The sequence below is a fragment of the Arachis ipaensis genome, chromosome B7, assembly GCF_059453495.1.
Source record: "Arachis ipaensis isolate K30076 ecotype BB chromosome B7, ASM5945349v1, whole genome shotgun sequence".
Taxonomy (NCBI): domain Eukaryota; kingdom Viridiplantae; phylum Streptophyta; class Magnoliopsida; order Fabales; family Fabaceae; genus Arachis; species Arachis ipaensis.
Window position 1 is genome coordinate 117,748,731 of NC_142442.1, and position 27,607 is coordinate 117,776,337.

Sequence of the window (27,607 nt, forward strand, 5' to 3'; positions counted from 1 at the left end):
GAGGTAGAGTGTTATTCACAAATGGAGGTGGAGGATAGTTTTGTGGCTCTGGTCCACTGCTCTGGAAAAATTTAAAAGAGCAAAAGGCATGGTGTAAAATTTACAGATAGAGAACCGCTTAGTATTTTTATCCGATCTTCGAGTACGTTGCCAGAGATTAAGCTCAGCATATTACGGAAGCTCGGTACGTGCGGGACGAAATGGGTAAAAAAGTTGTTTTACAAGAGTCTCATTGCCGTTGTGTCAACTGGTGTGAGATATGAGACCTTTGTAATAGGGTCGGATGAAGACCTGCAGGTCTTGTTTCATTGCAAGTGTAGTTTTCCGGAGGTGAGGATACCTGAGCTGTTTGCGAAGTTGGAAGATGGTGTGGAGAGCTCTGGGGCATCGGCACCGAATCCTCAGTCGACCACAGTCGGTGGTGCCTCGACATCGATGCCTGTGTTAGCAGCGACAGTTCTGATTCCTGAGCTCGAATGTGCTGGGGCTGTTCATGCAAGTGTGCCTCCTATTGTGCCTGATTTTGAATTTAAGGCCGGACCGGATCGAGTTGAGAATGCACTGCGTCACGATGATTCGGATGAGGAGCCGGTCGATATTGGTGGGAATAGTGATGATGATATTCCAAGAGGTACAGGAATAGCCCATGGAGGTTCCGGTTTTGGAACACAAGAGTACCCTCCCCACCTGTCGTCTTTGAACTTGGAAGCCATCAGCCAACACCAGAATGTAGAGGCAATATTCGATGGGCAGGATATGCATGATGGGTCACCTTTGACTGAATTTTAGATTGGCCAATCGTTCCAGAGTAAGGAGGAAGCCATTCTGAGTGTAAAAGATTATAGCATTCGGCGTGGAGTTGAGTACAGAGTTATGGAGTCAGACAATCTGAAATACCAAGGGAGATGCAAGGAGTTTGGTAATGGGTGCACGTGGTTGATTCGTATAGTCATGCGAAAAAAGGAAGAGCACATGGGAAATTAGGAGGTACAACGGACCACACACGTGTATGGCCAGGTCGATATCAAGCAACCACAAGCAGCTTGATTATCATGTCATATGTGCAAGGATCTTTCCATTGGTTAGAGCTGATGCGTCGGTGTCGATTAAGGTGTTGCAAGAGGCAACGGAGGCGACATATAGTTTCAGGCCTAGTTATCGGAAGGTGTGGTTGGTGAAGCAGAAGGCAGTAGCACAGATCTATGGCGACTGGGAGGAGTCATATGCAGATCTGTCCTGCTGGATCCTTGGGGTGACATCCACCATGGAGGGTTCCATTGCTCTGATAAAGACCTCCCTGGTTAGAGTGGGTGATCAGGTTGATGAAGATAGAGTCTACTTTCATCGCATGTTTTGGACATTCCCTCCATGTATTAAGGCATTCCGACACTGTAAGTCGCTCGTCAGTATCGATGGAACACACCTGTATGGCAAGTATGGAGGGACGTTGTTGTTGGCGATTGCTCAGGATGAGAACTCGAATATTTTGCCTGTTGCATTTACACTCGTGGAGGGGGAAATGCAGAGTCTTGGTTATACTTTCTATCCAATCTTAGAAGACATGTTACTTCACAGCAAGGTATTCTCGTGATATCTGATAGACACAATGGCATCAAGGCTACATTGGAGGCCCCAGATAGTGGTTGGCGACCTCCCCATGCTTACTGGTCATTCTGTATTCGTAATACTGCTGCACATTTTGCCCTTACTTTCAAGGGGCAGGATGCGAGGAGGTGGCTGGTAAATGCCGCTTATGCGAAGACAGAAGCAAAATTTGACAATTGGTTTGTGTTCATACCCTGGGTCGAGCTGTCCGACCCGGGATGTTTAAACAAAGCAACCGATCTCTTCAGGTCGTACTATCTGACCTCTTCTCAAAGAGCTCGGCCAAATTGCCTGGAAAGCCCAATAAAAGGGTCCAGATAGAGGAACACGACCCAAAACCAAAGGTAGCCCAAGCCTATAGAGATAAGGGCGGTTCCCTTGGAGATAAGATGACTTCACTCAAAGATAAGATAAGATAAGATAACTATCTTATCCCCAAAAAGGTCATCCTCTACTATTATAAATACACTGGAGCACCCAGGTATAACTCAAAATCTGATTCTACTAAAAACCTGCTTAATACCCTTGCTAACTTAAGCATCGGAGTCCCTTGCAAGTACCACCACCCTTCGGTGACGAAGGATCAGTAGTGCAGCCAGTCCAACAAGTCGGACACGACAGCTCCGGCCGCCACCCACCAGCCGGACATGTCATCTCCGACCAGTACAGAAGATCTCGTCCGAGATCAACCTACAGTTTCAATCTACAAAAGGAAGCCACAGAATTCGTAAAGACATGCCCACCATGTTAGAAACATGCCAACTTTCACATCGCCCCACCAGAGGAGCTCATCAGCGTAACCTCGCCCTGGCCATTCGCAAAATGGGGACTCGACCTTCTCGGGCCTTTCCATCGGGGATCAGGACAAGTCAAATTCCTCATAGTAGGGGTAGACTACTTCACAAAATAGATCGAGGTAGAACCTCTAGCTAACGCCACTGCTCAAAGAAGTCGAAAATTCCTATATAGAAACATTGTCACAAGGTTCGGGGTTCCATACTCCATCACCACAGATAATGGCACCCAATTCACAGATACAGGCTTCAGAAAGTTAGTGGCCGACTTGAACATAAAACACCAATTCACTTCCGTAGAACATCCCCAAGCCAATGGAGAAGCCGAAGATGCCAACAAAGTCATATTGGCCGGGCTAAAACGAAGATTACAGGACGCAAAGGGAGTCTGGGCTGAAAAGCTCCCACAAGTCCTATGGGCATACCGAACAATGCCACATTCCACCACAAAGGAATCACCCTTCCGATTAGCTTATGGAATGGAGGCAATGATCCTAGTGGAGATTGAAGAAGGGTCGCCCAGAGTGATCCACTATAATGAAGAAGCCAACTCCCAACTTCAAAGGGAAGAACTCGACCTACTTCCAGAAATCCAAGAAAGAGCTCGAATCAGGAAAGAGGCATTGAAACGTCGAATGGCTTCGAGATACAATCAAAAGGTAGTGTCGAGAAGTTTTGCCGAGAACGACCTCATCCTAATCCGAAATGATATCGGAACAACTCGACCTGAAGAAGGAAAGCTAGCAGCAAACTGGAAAGGACCCTACCGAGTCATAGAAGTACTTGGAAAGGGCTACTACAGACTGTCTGAACTCGAAGGGCGAGAGCTTCCTAGGTCATGGCACACCTGCAACCTAAGAAGGTACTATAGCTAGGGGGTGATAAAGGATCTTAGGATAAGGCGCACTCTTTTTCCTAAAACTCCCACATGTATATATCTGCATTTTCTTTTTAAATAAAAATTGTTTAAATCTTCTACAAATTCTCAAGATGCATTAATCTGAAACGTTCATCGCCCGATTATAAAGCTACAGATCGGCAGAAAGTGAAAATCAAATTCAATGCACGATCACGGTAAAGACCAACAAAAATGAAAACCAAATTCGTCAAAAGGTCGACCAAACGAGGATTAAACCCAATTTCTACAAAATCGGCAAAGATGAAAACAGAATAATACAAGAAGTTATCGAAAGTGATCCATAGAAAGGACCTGACGAGGTCTTAATAAAATGAATTACTAAAAAATAACTTAAAGACTGGCCGACGTAAAGAAGTCGGACCAGTCACAATAACCAAAGTTATAAAAAGTAAATCCCTGGAAAAAGGCCTGGCCAGCCCTATAAAAGAAGATTACTAAAATAACTTAGAAGGGCCCGACCTGATGAAGTCGGCCCAGAACATAAATTTATAAAAGTAATCCTTGAAAGAGACCTGAACAAGGTCCAAAAAAGAGGATTACTAAAATAACTTAGAAGGGCCCGACCTGATGAAGTCAGCCCAGAACATAAAGTTATAAAAGTAATCCCTGAAAGAGACCTGAACAAGGTCCAAAAAAGAGGATTACTAAAATAACTTAGAAGGGCCCGGCCTGATGAAGTTGGCCCAAAACATAAAGTTATAAAAGTAATCCCTGAAAGAGACTTGAACAAGGTCCAAAAAAGAGGATTACTAGAAATAACTTAGAAGAGACCGACATGATGAAATTGGTCTCCCACGAACAAGTTATAAAAGTAATCCCTAAAAGAGACCTGACAAAGGTCCAAGAAAGAGGATTACTAGAAATAACTTAGAAAAGACTAACATGACGAAGTCGGCCTCCCAAAAACCTTAAAAAGTAATTCCTAACAGAGACCTCACAAAGGTCCAAACAAAAGGATTACTAGAAATAACTTCAGGCCAAAGTGAGGAAGCCGACATACAAGTTGGATCCAAACATCCACAACCTCAAAGGAATCAAGCCACAAGTATGAAATACAAAGGCAATCCAAAGAGGTCAACAAGACTCGAACACTCCCAAAAAACCTAAAAAGGTACCAAGACAGATGCAGACAGACATGTTATGAAGAACACAAGTTATAATAATAACAAACTCAAGAGGCTACCAAAATCAGCCCCAAGAGCTTGGAAACTACTTTGTTTTTCGAAATAAAGTTGCTAAACAAGAAACTAAGAAAGTAGCAAAAGTCAGAACCACCATTTACAAAATATAAAGTTCAAAAGCCCACAAGACGGGCTATCTACACAAACATCCAGAAAAATTATTGAGGATCCAAAGGCTTCTCAGCAGCATCAACACGGGGTGAAGGAGGACGAGTCGTCTAAAGAGGCACCGCATCCACGGTCCCATCATCCCGGTTCAAGATTTGACAATCAGGTTCTGACTCGGGATGACCAACCTCAGTTGAAGGAGCTGAAGAACTCGGCACAACAGAGACTTTGGCGGCAGGCACAGAAGGAGGTTCAACATCATCATCATCAGGGTCGTCAGGGACAATCTTGCCGTCCTTTACAACATTGTCCAAGCTGAAGAGAGTAAGGTCAAGCTCAGGTGCAAGAACCCGAACCTGCTCCTTCAGGTTCTCATAAGCAGCATTTATGCTGCCTACCAGGTGACCCTGGAGCTAGGTATAATCAGCTCGAGCAGACTCTAAATCCTCCCTGAGATGCATCATTTTCCTATAGGTCGTGACATAGCTCTCCTTGTGCTTCAACGCCGTGTCTTCAGCCAATCTCACAGAAGCCGCCAGGGCAATGAAACTCACCTTCTCACCCTCCAACTCTTTTTCTAACTTGGCCACCTTCACCTCGAGCTCCTCCTTCAAACCCTTCATCTGATCAAACTCCAACTTGGCCTCCTCCATAAAGGCCTTTGTAGCGTGAAGGAAAAGATCTTGGGCAGTTCGATATAAGGTCGCCCCCATGTGTGCCATCTTGATGCTGCTTCGAGTAATAAAATCTAGATGGCGAAGAAGATAAACATCATCAGTAGGAATGGTACCATAAGGACCGATTTGCTGGTCCACAAACTCGACAGCATCAAAGTCAGGGGCATCAAGGTTAAAGGGCTCAGCTGTTTTTTGCTTTTTCGGTGGAGGAGCGCCAGAGGTAGCGACAGAAGCCTGTGGAGGATCAACCAAACGAACCCGAGGAGTAGGGATCATCCTCCTCGGTCCAGGAGAGCTCGGTATGGATGGCTTCGACTGAACCTGAGAGGACCCCTCCCCGGCCATCTTGGCCGAGATGTTCTGAGCTGCAGTAGCTTTCCTCGCCTTTTTAAAGGCCTTCATAGATTCATTGTTTCTCATCATCTCTGGAAAAAACACAAATATTGTTACAAACTGAGAGAAAAAGAAATAAACTCGACAAAATAAGCAAATCGACCACTACCCAGCTCAACTCGGAGGAGAGAGGGATTTCCTAAGAATTTCTTTGTATCAAGATGGGGAGGCTGCCCCCAGTTTTCTTCCAACACAGTCACAAAGGCTTGCTCAGCCTCATCTAACATCTCCCACGTATATTTAGACACCACTACATTCTTTTGCCATTTTAAAGGAAAGGTAGGCTCATCATTCTCATCCAGAAAAAAGGGCCGAGCTCCTTCAACAGCTCGGACCCTGAAAAAGTAATTCTTGAAGTCGCGAAAAGATTCATCAAACATGGAAAAAACCTTCTTCCCCTGGGAAGCTCAGAAAGAAACGCAGGCGGCCTTCTTCTTAACCACCCTAGGCTTTGTCAAAACAAAGAGATAAACGAAGAGGGATTGCAAAGCAGGGATACCTAGTTCGTGACACAGCAACTGAAAGATTTTTATAAAACCCCAGGAGTTGTGGTGAAGCTGGGATGGAGCTACATTACAAGACCACAAAAGGTTGGTCTCAAAGGGGGTAAAAGGAAGAGTAATACTCATTTGACTAAAAAAGAAGTCGTATGCATAGAAAAAGGGGCGTTCTCCAACAATTTGGGTAGAAAAACAAACCTTTTCTTTAGAATTGGGAGATACAAGCTCATAATTCTTTTCATCACTACCATTACTACAAATCCTATGAAATTGCCTAAGCTGCTGACAAAACTCGGAGTCAACCAACAAAACACACAGAAGAACCATAGAATCCACCCAATCAGCCATTGATGCCAGGGCATCTTGGCCAGTTTCACTGACCTTTTCTTTACTGTTTTTAGGTTAGTTTCATGAATTTCTTTAGGAAATAAGCTAGTTTTGGGTAAATATTCACTTATGCCTTGACTCAAGCATACATTGTGCATTTTACATGATTTCATGAGGATTTTGCATAAGTTTAGTGACAAATATTATGTTGCATTACTCATGACTTGGACTAGAGCTTTGATGCACTTTGTTGCTTAATTTCAGGACCAAAAAGAAGCAAGAAAAGGGGAGGTAGGTTGCAAGATTAATGAGAAAAGTGATTGCCAGTAACACTCTCAAAAAAAGCCATCAATGCCCACGTTAGAGAGTCACGTTAACGAAGTTAACATGAACTCTAACGTGGAGAAGAGAAGTCGAGCCAACGTTAGTGACACTCAACATTGTCACTAACGTTGGCAATTACTCATAAGTGGCCACGTTAGAAGCCACGTTAACCTAGTTAACGTGGCCTCTAACGTTAAAGGGGGGGAAGAGAAGCCAACGTTAGTGACACTCAACATTGTCACTAACGTTGGCCTATGGTGCAAAGTACCACGTTAACTAGTTAACGTGGGAACTAACGTGAAGGATAAAGAGTTGTCGACAACGTTAGTGACACTCAACATTGTCACTAACGTTGAAGCAACCACACAACCCCCAAGAGTCACGTTAGCTTCCACGTTAACTTGGTTAACGTGGAAGCTAACGATGAGAACTGAAGGATGAGCCAACGTTAGTGACACTCAACATTGTCACTAACGTTGGGATGGCTAAAAGATGGCCACGTTAGAAGCCACGTTAACCTAGTTAACGTGGACTCCAACGTGAGACCTAGGGGCACATTGGAACGTTAGTGACAATGTTGAATGTCACTAACGTTCTCGAAGGATGGCAAAGGCCACGTTAGAAGCCACGTTAACCTAGTTAACGTGAGCTTTAACGTGAAGCAAGAAGGGGCACACTGGAACGTTAGTGACAATGTTGAGTGTCACTAACGTTCTCGAAGGTTGACAAGGCAACGTTAAAAGCCACGTTAACCTAGTTAACGTGGGTTTTAACGTGAGGCAAAAGGGGTGCATTGGAACGTTAGTGACAATGTTAAGTGTTACTAACGTTCCCGAACTTGGACTTTCACTAAATGATTAACACTCCTTACGCCCTGAGCTTAAGTCTCTGCCCACTCCGCACTTTCTCTCTGCAAGTAAAGCCAAGCCCAAATAAAGAAAGGAACTGCTTCAAACTCAAGATCCAAAGGCCCAAGACTTAAAGAGTGAACTAGAAGCTGAGAAGAGTAGTATATATAGGAGTAGCTTTGAATTATAAAGGAGTTCTAGAGGCTGAAGAACCACTCTCTGTATTTTACTTTCTTTGCAATTTCTAGTTTTAGGATGTATTCTCTATCTTTGTTTTCATTTTCAAGAGCTATGAACAACTAAACCCCTTTCATTGGGTTAGGGAGCTATGTTGTAATTTGATGGATCAATATTAATTTTCATTGTTCTTCTTCTATCTTTCCTCTTGATTTTACTTGAAAGCTTTCGATCTTCATCCAATTGAGTAGTTATCTTGGAAGAGAAGCTATTCAAACTTGGATCTCTTTTGAACTTGGAAGAGGAATGAAGAGATCAAGCTAGAAATGCTTTCTCATGCTGGACTAAATTGGGTTTGGATGGGTATGTGACTGTAACCCTCTCAATACTTGGTTTGGGAAATGCATGTGGTATAATCAGTGACCATACTTCATCTCTTCTCATGAGCAATTGACCAAGGAATTGGCTATTGATCAAGATTTGAGAGATTGAATTGCAAGGAATTGCAATTCAATCACTTAAGATTGCCAAGGAGATCAATGAGTGCATTGATTGAGGAAGAGATGAAAATGAACTTGATCCGGAGAATTGCAACATCTCCTAAGCCCAATGAACTCCCCATCTCTAATCTTACCCATTCTCTTTAATTTCTGTGATTTACTTTTATGAGCAAATCCCCCATTCCCATTTATAATTCTGCAATTTATTTTCAGTCATTTACTTCCAGTCCTTTAATTCTAGCATTTACTTTTCTATTATTTACATTCCCGCCATTTTATTTTCTGCAACTCTCAACCCAATTTCTGGATTCGCTCAACTAGAACATTCTTCTAATTAAAGTTGCTTGATCAATCAATCCCTGTGGGATTCGACCTCACTCTATTGTGAGTTTTTACTTGACGACAACTTCGGTACACTTGCCGAAGGAAGATTTGTTGAGAGACAAGTTTTCCCCGCATCAAGTTTATGGCGCCGTTGCCGGGGATTGATTGTGCATCAACAATGATTAGATTGGAAGATCACTAGATTGAGCATTTTATTTTGTGAATTTCATTTTTCTGTTAGAGTGATTTACTTTTTGTTTTAGCTAAACTTCTTCCCTTCTCCCTCTACCCGTTTGTTTTTCTTTGTTATTTTCAATTCTTCTTGCTAACCCACTAACTGTTTGATATATTGCATCACCCACAACTAACAATAACTCTGACACAAATACTGTCTGCACCTATTTTCTCTGCTTGTACTTGTTGGTTGTATGACAGGGAGAAGAAGCGGGGCTTCAACTTCCTTTGATTCTGAACCAGAGAGAACCTTCCTTAGACTAAGGAGGGAGGCAAAAGAAAAACGAGTAGTTGGTGCTGAAGAAAAGGAAGAACAGTTTGAGGAATACTTTGAACCAAACATGGAAGAAAACATGGAAAATCATCATGAAGAAGAGACTCACAACCATGGCAGAGGAGGTGGAGCAAATCATGCTGGGGAGGATAGAAGAGTTTTGGGCTCTTACATTAATCCAAACCCAGGCAATTGTGGAAGTAGCATCCAAAATCCAACAATCCATGCCAACAACTTTGAACTTAAACCACAGCTCATCACCCTTGTTCAGAACAACTGTTCGTTTAGAGGAGGTGTTCAAGAAGATCCCAACCAATATTTGACCACCTTCCTGAGAATATGTGACACAGTGAAATCTAATGGTGTTCATCCTGACGCCTATAGATTGCTCTTATTTCCCTTCTCACTCAGAGACAAGGCAGCCAAGTGGCTGGAATCCTTCCCAAGGGAGAGCTTGACAACTTGGGAGGATATGGTGAACAAATTCTTAGCAAGATTCTACCCTCCTCAACGAATCAATAGGCTAAGAGCTGAGGTTAAAACTTTCAGGCAACAAGATGGTGAGACTCTGTATGAAGCATGTGAGAGGTTCAAAGACTTAACAAGGAGGTGTCCACCTGACATGTTCAACGAATGGGTCCAGCTGCACATTTTCTATGAAGGGCTCTCTTATGAGTCAAAGAAGGCAGTAGACCATTCATCTGGAGGGTCCTTGAACAAGAAGAAGACCATTGAGGAAGCCGTAGATGTTATTGAAATAGTAGCAGAAAACGACTACTTCTATGCTTCCGAAAGAGGGAACACAAGAGGAGTGATGGAGCTAAATAATGTAGACGCTCTGTTGGCCCAAAACAAGCTCATTACCCAGCAGCTGGCTGACCTCACCAAGAAGATGGAGATGAACCAAGTAGCAGCAATCTCCACTTCATCAACAACACAAGAAGGAGTAAACCAAGAAGCAGAAGGGAGTCAGGAGCAAGCCAACTACATTGGGAATTCACCAAGGAAAAACTATGATCCATACTCCAAGACTTACAACCCTGGATGGAGAAATCACCCGAACTTTGGGTGGGGAAGTGAGCAAGATCAAAACCAAGACCAGAGATGTTACAACTCCAACAACAATGTAGCTCACCAACAATTCACCCAAAGGACATCTCAACACCCCCACAACAACACTTCTCCACATACTCATCAAAACCAAAACAGCACATCTGCTCCGAATCACCCATCAATTGATGACAAGCTCTCTAAGATCGAAACCTTAATTGAAGGAGTATGCAAAGACATTCGAAATAGTAAAGCATTCAGAGAGGAAGTGCAGTCAAACATGCAGAATCAAAATGCTGCCATCAAGAAACTGGAGACACAAATCAGTTATCTATTTAAGCAGCTTCCTAACCACAACCTTTGCTATGATGCCAATTCAAGCAAAAGGGAGGAGTGTCAAGCTATCACACTTAGGAGTGGGAAGGAACTGAAGGAACTGCCCCAAAAACCACAAGAAGAAAGCTCAAATGAAAAGGGAAAAGAGCAAGATGGAGTTCAACCTCCCACGCCAAGTCCGCAGAAAGAAAAAGGGATGCCACAACTCAACGTCTCAAGAGCTCCATACCCCCAGCTATTGAAGAAAAAGGAAGATGACAACCAGTTCTTGAGATTTTTGGAAATCTTCAAGAAGCTACAAATCAACATACCATTTGCTGAAGCCATAGAACAAATGCCACTTTATGCCAAGTTTTTGAAGGAGCTAATGACTAAGAAGAGAAGCTGGAAGAACAATGAGACTGTGATACTAACTGAAGAGTGCAGTGCTATCATTCAGCATAAACTACCTCAGAAACTGAAGGATCCTGGGAGTTTTCAGATCCCTTGCATTATAGGAGAAATCACAGTAGAAAAGGCTCTTTGTGACTTAGGGGCCAGCATCAATTTGATGTCAGTAGCTATGATGAGAAAGATGAAAATTGAGGAGGCTAAACCAACAAAAATGGCTCTACAACTGGCAGACCGATCGTTCAAATTCCCTCACGGGATAGTGGAGGATTTGCTAGTAAAAGTAGGAGATTTCATATTCCCAGCAGATTTTGTGGTGCTGGACATGCAGGAAGACGCCAAAACCTCCATCATTTTGGGAAGGCCATTCTTGGCCACTGCTGGAGCTGTCATTGATGTTCAAAAAGGTGACCTCACCCTTAGATTACACAATGAAAAGATGACATTCAATGTGTTCAAGGCCATGAGTTATCCACCGGAACAATTGGGGGAATGCATGAGGTTAGATGCACTTGAGGATGAAGTGCAGGAGAATTTTGAAGAAGATGAACCTGAAGAGAACGAGAGATTGGTGGAGGAAGAATCTGAATCAAGTGAAGAGGTAGCTACAACAGAAACACATATACCAGATGCACCAAAGGAAGGGAGCAAAAAATCAGAAGCACCCAAACTTGAACTCAAAGCATTGCCACCCACTCTCAAATTTGCATATCTAGGAGAAAATGAAAACTACCCAGTGATCATAAATTCATCCCTCAGTCAAGATCAAGAAGACGAGCTACTCAAGGTGCTGCGGGAGCATAAGGATGCCATTGGATGGACCCTTGCTGACTTGAAGGGAATCAGTTCAGCCATATGCATGCATAAAATACTGTTGGAAGATGACGCCAAGCCATCCATTCAATCCCAAAGAAGGCTGAACCCAATCATGAAGGAAGTGGTATAGAAAGAGGTTATGAAGCCTTGGCAAGGAGGAGTCATATACCCAATTTCGGACAGTCCTTGGGTTAGCCCCATACATGTTGTACCAAAGAAGGGAGGGATCACTGTGGTTACCAATGAGAAGAACGAGCTCATACCTACAAGGACCGTCACAGGATGGCAGATGTGCATAGACTACAGGAAGCTCAATGAGGCTACACGAAAGGACTATTTTCCCCTTCCATTCATGGATCAGATGTTGGAAAGACTTGCAGGGCACGCTTATTATTGTTTTCTCGACGGTTATTCAGGTTACAACCAAATAGTGGTTGATCCAAGAGACCAAGAGAAAACCTCATTTACCTGTCCGTATGGAGTGTTTGCCTATAGGCGCATGCCATTTGGGTTATGTAATGCCCCTGCAACTTTCCAACGCTGCATGCTTTCTATCTTTTCAGATATGATAGAAAAATTCATTGAAGTTTTTATGGATGATTTCTCGGTATTCGGAGATTCTTTTCCTAGTTGCCTACATCACCTCACCTTGGTATTGAAAAGGTGCCAAGAGACCAACTTGGTCTTGAACTGGGAAAAATGCCACTTCATGGTGACAGGGGGAATAGTCCTTGGTCACAAAGTCTCTCACCAAGGCATTGAGGTTGATAGAGCTAAAGTAGAACTTATTGAAAAACTACCTCCACCCAGTGATGTCAAGGCAATTAGAAGTTTTTTAGGGCATGCTGGTTTTTACAGAAGATTTATTAAAGATTTTTCAAAGATAGCCAAGCCCTTAAGCAATCTCCTCGTATCTGATACACCATTCATCTTTGATGAAACCTGCATGCTAGCATTTGCACATTTGAAAATGAGGTTATCCTCTGCTCCTATCATTTCTCCACCTGATTGGAACCTACCATTTGAATTGATGTGCGATGCATCTGATTTTGCAGTTGGGGCAGTGTTAGGACAAAGGAAAGATAACCTAGTTCGTGTGATATACTATGCTAGCAAAGTCCTTAATGAAACTCAAAGAAATTATACCATTACTGAAAAGGAGTTGCTAGCAATAGTTTTTGCATTTGACAAATTTAGATCATACCTCATTGGTGCTAAAGTGATCGTTTTTACAGATCACACAGCACTTAAATATTTGTTTGCCAAGCAAGAATCGAAGCCAAGACTAATAAGGTGGATCTTACTGTTGCAGGAATTCGATATTGAAATCAGAGACAAGAAGGGAGTGGAAAACAAGGTGGCAGATCACTTATCTAGAATCCCTCATGATCAAGGTGGAGAAAATGATACGAATGTTAACGAGCTCTTCCCTGATGAGCAGTTGATGACAGTTCATAAAGCACCATGGTTCGCAGATATTGCAAATTTCAAGGCAACTGGAGCATTACCCCCAGGGATCAATAAACATCAAAAGAGGAAGCTCATGAATGATGCAAAATACTTTGTCTGGGACGAGCCATATCTCTTCAAGAAATGTTCAGATGGAATTCTTAGAAGATGTGTCTCGGAAGAGAAAGGGAGAGAAGTCCTGTGGAACTGCCACGGTTCATGCTATGGCGGGCACTTTGAAGGGGACAGAACTGCAGCAAAGGTGTTACAAAGCGGATTCTTTTGGCCCACTCTTTTCAAGGATGCCAAAGAACTAGTAAAAAGCTGCAATGAATGCCAAAGATCTGGAAACCTGCCCAAAAGAAACGCCATGCCACAAAATTTCATCTTGGAATTTGAACTGTTTGATGTGTGGGGAATTGATTTCATGGGACCATTCCCAACCTCATATGCAAACAATTACATCCTGGTAGCAGTAGATTATGTTTCCAAGTGGGTAAAGGCTATTGCAACCCCAACTAATGATAACAAGGTAGTCATGAACTTCCTCAGGAAGAATATCTTTAGCCGGTTTGGAGTCCCAAGAGCCCTCATCAGTAATGGAGGGAGCCACTTTTGTAACAAACCACTAGAAGCTCTCCTCTTACGATATGGGGTAAAACACAAAGTAGCCACACCTTACCATCCTCAAACAAGTGTGCAAACTGAGATATCCAACAGAGAGCTGAAGAGGATCCTGGAAAAGACTGTGGGCGCATCTAGAAAGGATTGGTCGAAGAAGTTGGATGATACTCTGTGGGCATACAGAACAGCATTCAAAACCCCACTTGGAATGTCTCCATATCAATTAGTCTATGGGAAAGCTTGTCATTTACCACTGGAGCTGGAACATAAAGCTCTTTGGGCTATCAAGATACTAAATTTTGACAGCATTGCTGCTGGTGCAAAAAGAATCTTGCAACTGCAAGAGATGGAGGAATTCAGGTCACAAGCCTATGAAAACACTAAGATGTATAAAGAGAAGGCAAAGAGAAAACATGACATGCATTTGGCACCCAGGAGTTTCGAAAAAGGGCAGCAAGTACTCCTTTACAATTCTAAATTAAGGCTGTTCCCAGGAAAACTCAAGTCAAGGTGGTCCGGACCTTTCTTGGTTACAAAAGTATCACCATATGGCCATATCGAAATCACGGATGAAGGTTCAAAGAGGACTTTTACAGTGAATGGACAAAGACTCAAGCATTATCTGGGCAACATGGGGGAAGACCCCAGAGTAAAGTACCATCTCAAATAATTAAGAACTCGTCGAGCTAGCGACGATAAAAGAGCGCTCTGTTGGGAGGCAACCCGACCTCAGGTAGTTTCAATTTCATCTTTATTTCAATAAAAGTCACAAGTGGTTTCCCCTGTATTGAAAGGAGCTAAGTTTTGTGTTTCACACCAGAATAATCCAAGAGTGATGGTGTAATTCTAAGTTTGGTGTTCCACTAAAGGACATTGGTTAGAATTACACCCCACTCCCAAAAGAACATTGCTAGCTCCATCCAACCAAGAGAAACCACTTAGGTGTAGTTAGACTATAGGTGATCATTGCTTTGTTGATAACAAGATATGAGGGTCTCTGCATATATGCAATGTTGTGTACTGGGCAAAGAACTAAGTTTGGTGTTCACACACCAAACTGAGTTCAAGAGGCACAAGCATACATATAAGCTAACTATGACTCAAGTGCTTTGGGAACAAGCAACTTCCAGTGACCTTGTAGGAATCTTATAAGGAAATGGTGCACCTTCATCCAAAGAAGCGAGGCAGCAAAAACTAGGAGGATGACAAAGAGAGAGGGGGACTAGAGATCATCACCCGAAGGTTGTATTGTTACCTAATTCCATTGTACTTAGAATTGTTGAAAGGTGGAGTTCCGAATTGCACTTTTGATTTGTAGTTACTTGCAGTTGAACTTCTTTTTAAAATTCTGTCTTTTAAGTTTTCCTTCTGAATAGGTCCATGATTTCTGGTTTAAATGTCACTGCATCATTCCCTTATTTACTCGTAAGCTTGTCCCTTTTTATCAAATGAAGAAGAGAATGTTTATGTTCTTAAAAGACCAGAGTAGGGTTCCTAATGTGGAGGTGCATTCATGAATCTTTGGGGTAGTCATAAGTTAGCTAAGTTGGTTCAACCACAAGGTTAGGAGGACAACTATCTATTCTGAATACTTGACTTTGGATATACCCATGAGACTGAGCATATGACAAGATCCTAATAAGAGAAAAGGGAAAGAATAATGGAAGTGAAAAAAAAAACAAAAGAAAAAGAGTAAGCAATAAGGCTAGGCATCAATGGTTTTAATCTTGAGGCAAGTGTCTGTGGTGCTCCTGTGTGAGGGATCTACTTGGATGAATAAGCTCTTAGGGGTGCTTTATCACTTGGTAACTTGGGTTAACTAACCCAGGATTATTAGCTGAAAATCCACTATCAAGAGTAACCCTCACTACAGAGCATTTAGTAACCCAAAGAGGTGCTGGACACCAAGGTCTCAAGAAAAGAAAATAAATAAACTATATGCCTGTGGTGTGTATGTATGGGGGAGAGACTTGAGGGAGTAAGTCCTTAGGGGTGCTTCAACACCTAGCACCTTGAACCAACTGGTTCGGGAGTGTTGGCTGAAAGCTTATCTTAAAGAGTTGCCCCCTTACAGAGCACTTAGCCTAAATAACACAAATAACGCTTGAAATAACAATAAAAGGATCAATGAATAAAAGTCTCATGAGATATAAACAAAGTAAGTGTTTAGGGACATGATAAAGGTCTGAAAGCCAGTAATGGAATGAACCTAAGTTGCTATGCATGAAACCACCATAAAATCAGTAATATGACTTCCACAAGAATGACTCATTCCTCTGGATATTCCATTCATCATTTTCTTGTTCCAGTACTTGCTTAGGGACAAGCAAGCTTTAAGTTTGGTGTTGTGATGCCAAGACATCTTGGCCAGTTTCACTGACCTTTTCTTTACTGTTTTTAGGTTAGTTTCATGCATTTCTTTAGGAAATAAGCTAGTTTTGGGTAAATATTCACTTATGCCTTGACTCAAGCATACATTGTGCATTTTACATGATTTCATGAGGATTTTGCATAAGTTTAGTGACAAATATTATGTTGCATTACTCATGACTTGGACTAGAGCTTTGATGCACTTTGTTGCTTGATTTCAGGACCAAAAAGAAGCAAGAAAAGGGGAGGTAACTTGCAAGATTAATGAGAAAAGTGATTGCCAATAACACTCTCAAAAAAAGCCATCAATGCCCACGTTAGAGAGTCACGTTAACCAAGTTAACGTGAACTCTAACGTGGAGAAGAGAAGTTGAGCCAACGTTAGTGACACTCAACATTGTCACTAACGTTGGCAATTACTCATAAGTGGCCACGTTAGAAGCCACATTAACCTAGTTAACATGGCCTCTAACGTTAAAGGGGGGGGGAAGAGAAGCCAACGTTAGTGACACTCAACATTGTCACTAACGTTGGCCTATGGTGCAAAGTACCACGTTAACTTGGTTAACGTGGAAACTAACGTGAAGGATGAAGAGTTGTCGACAACGTTAGTGACACTCAACATTGTCACTAACGTTGAAGCAACCACACAACCCCCAAGAGTCACGTTAACTTCCACGTTAACTTGGTTAACGTGGAAGCTAACGATGAGAACTGAAGGATGAGCCAACGTTAGTGACACTCAACATTGTCACTAACGTTGGGATGGCTAAAAGATGGCCACGTTAGAAGCCACGTTAACCTAGTTAACGTGGACTCCAACGTGAGACCTAGGGGCACATTGGAACGTTAGTGACAATGTTGAATGTCACTAACGTTCTCGAAGGATGGCAAAGGCGACGTTAGAAGCCACGTTAACCTAGTTAACGTGAGCTTTAACGTGAAGCAAGAAGGGGCACACTGGGACGTTAGTGACAATGTTGAGTGTCACTAACGTTTTCGAAGGTTGACAAGGCAACGTTAAAAGCCACGTTAACCTAGTTAACGTGGGTTTTAACGTGAAGCAAAAGGGGTGCATTGGAACGTTAGTGACAATGTTAAGTGTCACTAACGTTCCCGAACTTGGACTTTCACTAAATGATTAACACTCCTTACGCCCTGAGCTTAAGTCTCTGCCCACTCCGCACTTTCTCTCTGCAAGTAAAGCCAAGCCCAAATAAAGAAAGGAACTGCTTCAAACTCAAGATCCAAAGGCCCAAGACTTGAAGAGTGAACTAGAAGCTGAGAAGAGTAGTATATATAGGAGTAGCTTTGAATTGTAAAGGAGTTCTAGAGGCTGAAGAACCACTCTCTGTATTTTACTTTCTTTGCAATTTCTAGTTTTAGGATGTATTCTCCATCTTTGTTTTCATTTTCAAGAGCTATGAACAACTAAACCCCTTTCATTGGGTTAGGGAGCTCTGTTGTAATTTGATGGATCAATACCAATTTTCATTGTTCTTCTTCTATCTTTCCTCTTGATTTTACTTGAAAGCTTTCGATCTTCATCCAATTGAGTAGTTATCTTGGAAGGGAAGCTATTCAAACTTGGATCTCTTTTGAACCTTGGAAGAGGAATGAAGAGATCAAGCTAGAAATGCTTTCTCATGCTGGACCAAATTGGGTTTGGATGGGTATGTGACTGTAACCCTCTCAATACTTGGTTTGGAAAATGCATGTGGTATAATCAGTGACCATACTTCATCTCTTCTCATAAGCAATTGACCAAGAAATTGGCTATTGATCAAGATTTGAGAGATTGAATTGCAAGGAATTGCAATTCAATCACTTAAGATTGCCAAGGAGATCAATGAGTGCATTGATTGAGGAAGAGATGAAAATGAACTTGATCCGGAGAATTGCAACATCTCCTAAGCCCAATGAACTCCCCATCTCTAATCTTACCCATTCTCTTTAATTTCTGCGATTTACTTTTATGAGCAAATCCCCCATTCCCATTTATAATTCTGCAATTTATTTTCAGTCATTTACTTCCAGTCCTTTAATTCTAGCATTTACTTTTCTGTTATTTACATTCCCGCCATTTTATTTTCTGCAACTCTCAACCCAATTTCTGGATTCGCTCAACTAGAACATTCTTCTAATTAAAGTTGCTTGATCAATCAATCCCTGTGGGATTCGACCTCACTCTATTGTGAGTTTTTACTTGACGACAACTTCGGTACACTTGCCGAAGGAAGATTTGTTGAGAGACAAGTTTTCCCCGCATCAGCCATGCCCTCAGGGACTTGGGAAGACGTCTTAACAATATTTTTGCGAGAAGACATGAGGTCAACTAGTCCTACAGCAAGAAAGAAAGAAATAGATTACTAACCAAAATATCTCGGGCAAAGTCAAAATCAACTCATAGCAGAGCATGACTCAAGCATATAAACAAGTAAAAGAAAAACCCCAAGACAAGGTCCAGGGGCATCCTTTGGAGGCAGTGACAGAGTAAGGACTCAGAAAAAATCTATAAAGCTAACATCCCAACAAAACTATCAGCAAAGAAAAGTCCTTTTCCAAAAGGCAACATCCCGAGAAGACAGAGATAAAATCAAGTCATCGAAGGAGCAACAATAAATAGCAGTTCAATCAGAAAATAGACAAAAAAAATGCCAAAAGGAGGACAACAAAGACGCAACCTTTTCAAGAGAACCAAATAAAGTCATTATCACAGAAAGCTACAAAATCAAATAAAAAGGCGACAAAACATGCAAAGCCCTGAAAAACCTCAATCATCGGGAGAAATGACAGAAACATGCATCATAGCAATAATTGAGCATAACGACGTGAAAAGGTTCAAGCTTTCCAGCATACGTTCAAAACGAAAAATAAAAAAACCGAAGGCAAAGCGGTGAAAGAAGTAAAGAAGCAGAAAGTAGAAACCAACTTGGAAAAAGGGGAAAGCTTCAAAGAAATCGAAGACGGAAGATAGAATCTGGAATCGCCTTTCAAAGCAAGAAAAGCACTAACAATCACCAAGCAACGTCGCAGGGAGAAACGTAAAAATACAAATTTTAGGCGAGAACAGAAAGTGAGAAAGAAAAGGGAAGTTATGATAAAGAAACATAGAAGAGAAACCGTTTTCCTGAGTGTAAAATTCAAAATAAAAAGGCTAGAGAAACGGAGCATTAAAAATCAATTAATGAGGGTATTAAACCCTCGCACATTCCCAAGACCAGAGCGCTAATACAAAGCGCGCGCTTTTAGAAGAAACGAAAAGAAAACGTTTCGCATTCAAAAGAAGACACTACAAAGAGAAAGTCGACAAAATGCTCGAGTTCGGCTTCACCAGAGAAGGATCGAAGTCTCAAAACTAAGACTCGACCTCAAAAGAAAGACCGAGCTCGAGCAGGGGCACTGCTCATACCCTGGGTCGAGCTGTCCGACCCGGGATGTTTAGCGACAAAGCAACCAACCTCTTCAGGTCGTACTATCCGACCTCTTCTCAAAGAGCTCGGCCAAATTGCCTGGAAAGCCCAATAAAAGGGCCCAGATAGAGGAACACGACCCAAAACCAAAGGTAGCCCAAGCCTATAGAGATAAGGGCGGTTCCCTTGGAGATAAGATGACTTCACTCAAAGATAAGATAAGATAAGATAAGATAACTATCTTATCCCCAGAAAGGTCATCCTCTACTATTATAAATACACTGGAGCACCCAGGTATAACTCATACTCTGATTATACTAAAAACATTCTTAATACCCTTGCTAACTTAAGTATCGGAGTCCCTTGCAGGTACCACCACCCTCCAATGACGAAGGATCAGCAACGCAGCCAGTCCAACAAGTCGGACACGATAGCTCCGGCCGCCACCCACCAGCCGGATATGTCATCTCCGACAGTACAAAAGATCTCGTCCGAGATCAACCTACAGTTTCAGGTAACCCTTGGAACAGTTTGATATAATGAGGACAGAGAATCCGGCCATGTGTGATTGGACAAACAAGATGGAGTATGAGAGGTGGACACAGCACAAGGATGGGGGGAGACGATATGGTCACATGACGACCAACATTTCTGAGTGTGTGAACTCTGTTTTGAAGGGCACAAGAAATCTACCAGTGACGTCCTTGGTTAAGTCAACCTATCTCCGGCTGGCTGAGTTGTTTGTTGTCCATGGGCAGACAGCAGAGCCACAGTTAGGGTCCAGGCACCAGTATTCGCAGGCACTTGTTAAGGCCATTGAGCGGAACTTGAAGGATTCGAGGTGCTTCACCGTGACTGTGTTCGATAGGCATCTACTTGACTATACAGTGGCAGAGATTACCCCCACAGGCAAATTCTCGTTGGGTAGCTACCGGGTTTCCCTAAGGGATCGCACCTACGATTGTGGATACTTCCACGCGCTGCACTACCCCTGTTTCCATGCCATCGCATGCTGTGCTCAGTCACGGCTAGATTGGGCCACTTACGTCGATGAAGTCTACAGCATGTCTGAGGTATTTAAGTTGTATCAGATGTCCTTTGCACTGTGTATTCTAGAGGGACTTTGGCCCCCGTATGACGGTCCGACTGTGAACCCCGACCCGAACATGAGACGGGCAAGAGAAGGACGACCACGGTCCACCCGCATCCGCAACAACATGGATGAAGCTGACACCAGTCGACCGAAGCGGTGTGGCCTGTGCAGGCAACCCGGTCACACCCGAAGGGGTTGCCCTCAGCGAGGTTCTACCAGCGGCATCTAGATTTATCATGGTTTAGTCCCTTTGTATTAGTTTACGTGTTAGTTTGGCAGTTATCATTTTAGTCTTTGTTCTTATGAATATGTCCCTTTGTATCACCGGTGACTTTTAATTGTGATCAGTTTATTAGTTAACCTTAATTCGAGTAGGTGTTTATCACTTTTCGTTTACTTATCATGGTTTAGTTCCATTATACAAATGATCATATAGTCATCACGGTTGGTGTATCAATAGCCATATAATAGTAAATGATATTCCAAAATAATAGTCATCCATAATAATTAAACATAAAGTCCCTAACGAGTAGCAAAATGACATACCCAAAATAAAAATACAACACAGCAAAATAATCGTCGGATCATCCCGGGCTGCATCATCAAAAGGACCAAGCAGATGAGATCCCGTCCCACATCGAGTGGGACGCCTGACTCTAGTCGGTCGGGCCGCCTCCTGTGCAGCGTCATCAACCGGAGGGTCTAATCCAAACGCAGACTGGGGGGACCCTCCCATGGTGAACCAAGTATCCAACGGGCTACCTGCAGGCTCGTTAAGATCCACCACATACTGTCCCTGATAGTCAGGTGCCTGGGACTGCATCTCTGTCATATGTGGGTGGTAAGTTGCGGTATCGAACTGTACATCCGGCATCTGCGGGTGGTAAGGCGGGGCATCAAACTGCACATGGGATAGGCCAGCATCATCCCTGATCATCACAGCGAACTCTGCATAAAACTGTGAACTACCCATCTGATCATCTAAATCCATAGTCATTGTCGGCGTAACAGGCTGAGCATACATCTGCGAGCTGGGCTCAGGCATGGGAGTGTAGGATCTACTGGTGAATGTCTCGCCTCCAGCCTCAGTCGCTGTGTTCCCACCTACTCCACCACCGAACTGGGTGGCACCCGCAGTGCCCCGACGTCTGGCACTAGACCGACGTACACAGTGATCACCCCCATCTCTAGCATCCCCGCCTGCATCATCCTCCTGCATCATATCATCTAACCATCGCCACTCTTGACCAGTGTTCCGGGTACCAACACGACGGCGTCTCTCAACACGCCGGTTGTCTGGCATATTAGGTAGCTGTGATCTTCGTGGGACCAGAGACGATCCTCTCTGAAATGCCTCTGGTGGTATCTCGGTGCCCTTGGGATCTGCGAATGCTGTCCCTGGGCTAATGAAACTATGAGCCTCGCGGTACCACCAATCTAAGTAATCAGTGGAGGGACCGAGATCTGCCATTCGGTCAATGGCAATGACCGTATCAAGTCTGTTCCCCCAGTGTAAATGCCAGGCCTGATAGTAATGGGGGAACCACCTATCTCCTCCCCTTCCGTCCTTAGCATGCAGCCAGTCGAAGTTCAATGCATCCTCGGGGAAATGCTGCACTCCACCCAGCTGTGGGACAACACTATCAACCTGATGCCACTCAATGACCGCAAAGTATATCAAAGTAGTGACCGCTCGCTATATGCGACAATGCTCATCTATAAGTATCTCCGGAAGGACCACGGCAAATACATCAAGCGCGGAGTAGGGCTCCCATACAATCTGAAAATTTAAAACACATCAGACATGACCACAACAAGTATATATTTAGTCACGACTCGAGAGCATACCACAAACGAAACCATAACAATTATAATACTTACATCGTGAGTGATGAGCGGATAATTTATACCCTTTTTGGCATTGTTTTTACATAGTTTTTAGTATGTTTTAGTTACTTTTTATTATATTTTTATTAGTTTTTATTCAAAAATCGCATTTTTGTACTTTACTATGAGTTTTTGTATTTTTTCTGTAATTTCAGGTATTTTCTAGCTGAAATTGAGGGACCTGAGCAAAAATCTGATTCAGAGGCTGAGAAAGGACTGCAGATGCTGTTGGATTCTGACCCTCCTACACTCGAAGTGGATTTTCTGGAGTTATAGATGCCAAGTTGGCACTCTCTCAATTTTGTTGAAAAGTAGACATCTTGGGCTTTCCAAAAATATATAATAGTCCATACTTTGCTCGAGATTTGATGGCCCAAACTGGCGCTAAAAGCCAGCCAAAAATTTTCTGGCGTAAAACGCCATAACTGGCACCAAAACTGGAGTTAAACGCCCAAACTGGCACCCAAGATGGCGTTTAACTCCAAGAATGGCCTATGCACGTGAAAGCTTCAATGCTCAGCCCAAGCACACACCAAGTGGGCCCCGAAAGTGGATTTCTGCACTATCTGCACTTAGTTACTTATTTTCTGTAATTCCTAGTAACTAGTTTAGTATAAATAGCACTTTTTACTATTGTATTCGCATCTAGCTTATGCCATTTATCACATTTGGAGGCTGGCCATTCAGCCATGCCTAGACATTTTTCACTTATGTATTTTCTACGGTGGAGTTTCTACACCCCATAGATTAAGGTGTGGAGCTCTGCCGTTCTTCATGAATTAATGCAATTACTACTGTTTTCTATTCAATCACGCTTGATTCCATTCTAAGGTACTCACTCGTACTTCAATCTGGAGAATGATATGATCTGTGACACTCATCATTTTTTTCAATTCTATGAATGTGTGCCTGACAACCACTTCCGTTCTATCTGAGCTCAATGTAGTCATTGGGCGACAGCTTGAGTGCGTATCTCTGGGTATCTAATACACGGACTAAGTCCGTGAGATTAGTATCTTCGTGGTATAGGCTAGAACCAATTGGCAGCATTCCTGGGATCCGGAAAGTCAAAACCTTGTCTGTGGTATTCCGAGTAGGATTTGGGAAGGGATGACTGTGACGAGCTTCAAACCAGCGAATGTTGGGCGCAGTGACAGTGTGCAAAAGGACAAGGGTCCTATTCCGACGCTAGTGGAAACCGATAGATGATTAGCCGTGCGGTAGCTGTACATGATATTTTTCATCCGAGACAAAAAAATCCGACAGTTGATTAGCCGTGCAAAGATCGTACCTGGTATTTTTCATCCTAGAGGATCATACAGCTTGCCATGGAAGGGAGCACACATGGTTGGAAGAAGGCAATAGGAAAGCAGAGGTCAGAAGCACAAAGCATCTCCAAACGCTTATCTGAAATTCTCACCAATGAATTACATAAGTAACTTTATTTTATTTTATGTTTATTTATCTTTTAATTATCAACACTCATAACCATTTGAATCCACCTGACTGAGATTTACAAGATGACCGTAGCTTGCTTCAAGCCGACAATCTCCGTGGGATCGACCCTTACTCATGTAAGGTATTACTTGGATGACCCAGTGCACTTGCTGGTTAGTTGTGCGGAGTTGTGAAAAGTGTGAATCACAAATTTCCCACACCAGCGAGCGGTCAAGCGATCCAATGCAAGCCGATAATTCAGGACCCTCTGTTCCTTGCCATCATTCGGAGGTAAGTAAGCAGACTACCTAAATGTAAAACATATGAGACACAAACTTAAAACTGTGGCCATGACATTTTTAAGCTTTCAAAAAACATAACCTATACCTGGATGCCAGCGGAAAAGAGAAAACCTCAAATCCAGACGGCCTCAACGACGGAAACCGGCAGAATATCCAACTCTGTAGCAACTGGAGGGGACCCGCAAGGTTGGTCACATTTCTGTTCGCTAACCGACACATGCATCGGTACAACCAAGCCAAAGCGGCCGACCCCCAGCTATACCTCCCCATGTCATCAAGGTTCGCCACAAAGGGCAACCACCGTATATGTACCCAGTTTGTACTCTTGTCCCCAAATAACTGAGTGGATAACAACATCATGATGTAGGCACGTGCGTAGATGCGGATAGTCTCCTCGATCACATCTGGTGGTAGCACCCTAAACCTCTCGTGGAACCATGTAAAGTGGACCGTCATCTGCTTGACCTTATTCGGTGGTGGCAGCTCACCGAATAGGTCCTGAAACCACTTCCACGCTGGTTGGCCACCCTCCATGTATTTTTCAAACTCACCAAGGCAACCACTCACGGGCTCCCCATCGACAAGCAACCCTAGCTGAAATGCCATGTCTTGCAATGTCACTGTGCACTCTCCGAAAGGCATGTGAAAAGTGTGCGTCTCAGGACGCCACCTCTCAATGAACGCACTAACCAATGGCTCATCCAACCAGAACCATTGACTGTTTAGCCTGGCCAAATGGTACATTCCAGCCCTCTCTAAATAAGGGATGATCCTTTTATGCATGGGCATATTCTGTTGCCGTCTCACACTGTATATACACCTAGTGGGCTGCACATAACATGAAAGAAATATAGCAGACAAATAAATTCTCCTATCCATAAAAACATTCCCCTATCTAACAATAACAAATATCTTAAACCATTAACAAATAAGGAACCGGTAAACAAATTAATCTATGAACCTATAACTCAGTTGTCAAAAAACATGTAAGCTTCAAATTATAGAAACTTATTACAATAGTAAAAATAATAGAACACTAAATTGAATAAATAACAGCCACAATTATAAAAATATTATAAAACTTTAAAATAAAAAACTTCATATCATACAAATACACTAACCGAACTAAAATAAATAACACACGTCAACTGTCCAACTCTGGCTACTTAACACAAAAATATGTTCAACAAAGTAATTGTAAAAAATCTAAAAAAGCAACAAATCATAAATAAAACATATTCATATGAGCCTAACCATTAATATTTCCATAACATAAACCAACAACATGTAGAATAACATTCATTGAAGGGAACTAAATTCAGTTAACTAATCATATTTATAAATTAACAAAAAAAATTTAAAACACCAACCAAAACCGATTAAACTAACATCCTAATATGCGAATCCTAATTCCAAACTAGATGGATTAATCTATAAATTCTAGTTCATCTACCTTACATACCATTTCTCTAATTAACAAATGGTAAGGCTAAAAAAAATAGAAAATATTAACTAACCTCCTCACCAATGGAACCGGCAATATGCGCAACACCGTTCCGTCGGTACAAGCTCCTTTTGTCTGCCATGATATCCCGCCGGTTTTCGCCACTCAGATACCTCGGACCCGCTCTCAACTTGCTCTGACCTCTCTCTAGAATTTCCTCTCTCTAACAAGCCTAACAAACCTTCCAAATGAGTAATATGCGGCTGCCTCCATGGTTTATATAGGCAGCCACCTTCCATGTAAACCGCTATAGGCTCCAGCAGTTTACGCACAAAAACCAACACACATAAACCGCTACTGGCAGTAGCGGTTTATGCCCAAGCCAGTTTAAACAGAAACCGCGGCAGGTACTAGCAGTTTCTGTGCAGCCAAGTTTCCTCCTAATCCATGGCAGGTACTAGCAGTTTCTGTTCACTTGTAAACCGCTACTGGCAGTAGCGGTTTATATAGATACATGGAACAATGTATTTGTGTATTCGTTTTAGAAACAATGTATTTACGTAATTTTGAAGGTGAAACAATTTATTTAAGTGAATTGCCCTTTTTTTTATGTCCCCCTTTCTCAATTTTTCTTTGCTTGAGAACAAGGAAACTTTTAAGTTTAGTGTTGTAGCACATGCTCTACGTTTATCTTATTATTAGTGATACCAAAGGGAGCTAGATCATCTTCATGGAGGAGGACAACTTGAGGAATGAGATGGCCGCCAGAATAACTGAGGTGGTTGAGTTCCTTTCATTCTATTTCCTTCCATTCTTATTATGTTATATTCCTATTTTCTACTATTTTACTTGCATGTCTGCATGATCTTTAGTGATTCTGAGTCCTAGTTTCTAGTCTAATTTTGTTATTTTAAAATTTCAATTATTTATCTTTCAATTAAAGAGATGTCTCATGTACAGCTCACTGAGCTTGAATATAAAAAGAAAAAAAAAGAAGTGATGTATTGCATGAGAAATTGAGCTTATATTAAGAGTAGTCTTATTTATTTAAATGTGGTGGTGTCATCTGTGATTTTGAATGCATGATATGAACAGTGCATATTTGAATTTAAATCAAAGGATATTGATGCATGAGGAACATGAATTTAGAGAACTATTATGAATTCTCTAAATTAAACAAAAGCTTAATCCTTGAAGCAAAAGAAACAACAAAATGAAAATAGAGAAAAATAAGGTCCAAGGCTTTGAGCATCAATGGCTAGGAAGGTCAATTATGATTAAAAGCTCAAAGAGTTGTTTTCCTAGTCATATGCTTGTGGTGTAAATGTGTCAAGCAATCCTTGAGACAGAGCACTAAGAGTCGAGACGAAGTGCATTTAACAAAGTATGCCAAAGGCTTTGAGCACCACTGTCTGGAAGTAACTGAAAGAAAAATCAGATCTAAAAGAGAGTTCCCCAGTTAAGTGCTTATGGTGTTTTTATGTCAAGTAAAGCTTGAGACAAAGCGTTTAAAGTCACGGCTAGGCTTAAGGTGCAAAGCACCAAAGAAAAGAGAATGAAAGAAAATTTGCTGTGTTCAAGGATTAACCCAAGGTAAAAAGGCCAGAGAATTCATAATATTATCCGGATTCTAATTCCAAATGACAGTGACATTCCTCAGATTCAAAAGATAGTGAGATGCCAAAACTATTTAGAACTACAGTGTATAAACCCCACTTTGAGAAGAGACAAGAGCTTAATTGAGCACTCACTTCTCATGCAAATTCACATCCTAACTTTATATTAGTTTTGGTTGCTTAAGGACAAGCAAC

General features: G+C 42.3%; 2 protein-coding genes and 1 non-coding gene across 3 annotated transcripts; 2 read left to right on the plus strand and 1 right to left on the minus strand.

Moving 5' to 3' along the window:
- The first annotated feature begins 1,009 nt into the window (after positions 1–1,009).
- LOC148553860 (uncharacterized) lies at positions 1,010–1,591 on the plus strand. Its single transcript, XM_088494899.1, has one exon. The coding sequence runs from the start codon at positions 1,010–1,012 to the stop codon at positions 1,589–1,591; it is 582 nt and encodes a 193-aa protein (XP_088351025.1).
- Positions 1,592–9,705: 8,114 nt separating this feature from the next.
- LOC148553861 (small nucleolar RNA R71) lies at positions 9,706–9,809 on the minus strand. The gene has a single exon (XR_015892778.1). It is a non-coding gene; the product is annotated as a small nucleolar RNA R71 (small nucleolar RNA).
- A 10,363-nt stretch (positions 9,810–20,172) lies between these two features.
- LOC148553862 (uncharacterized) lies at positions 20,173–20,955 on the plus strand. Its single transcript, XM_088494900.1, has one exon. It carries the CDS (start codon positions 20,173–20,175, stop codon positions 20,953–20,955), a length of 783 nt encoding a protein of 260 aa, XP_088351026.1.
- The last annotated feature ends 6,652 nt before the right edge of the window (positions 20,956–27,607 follow it).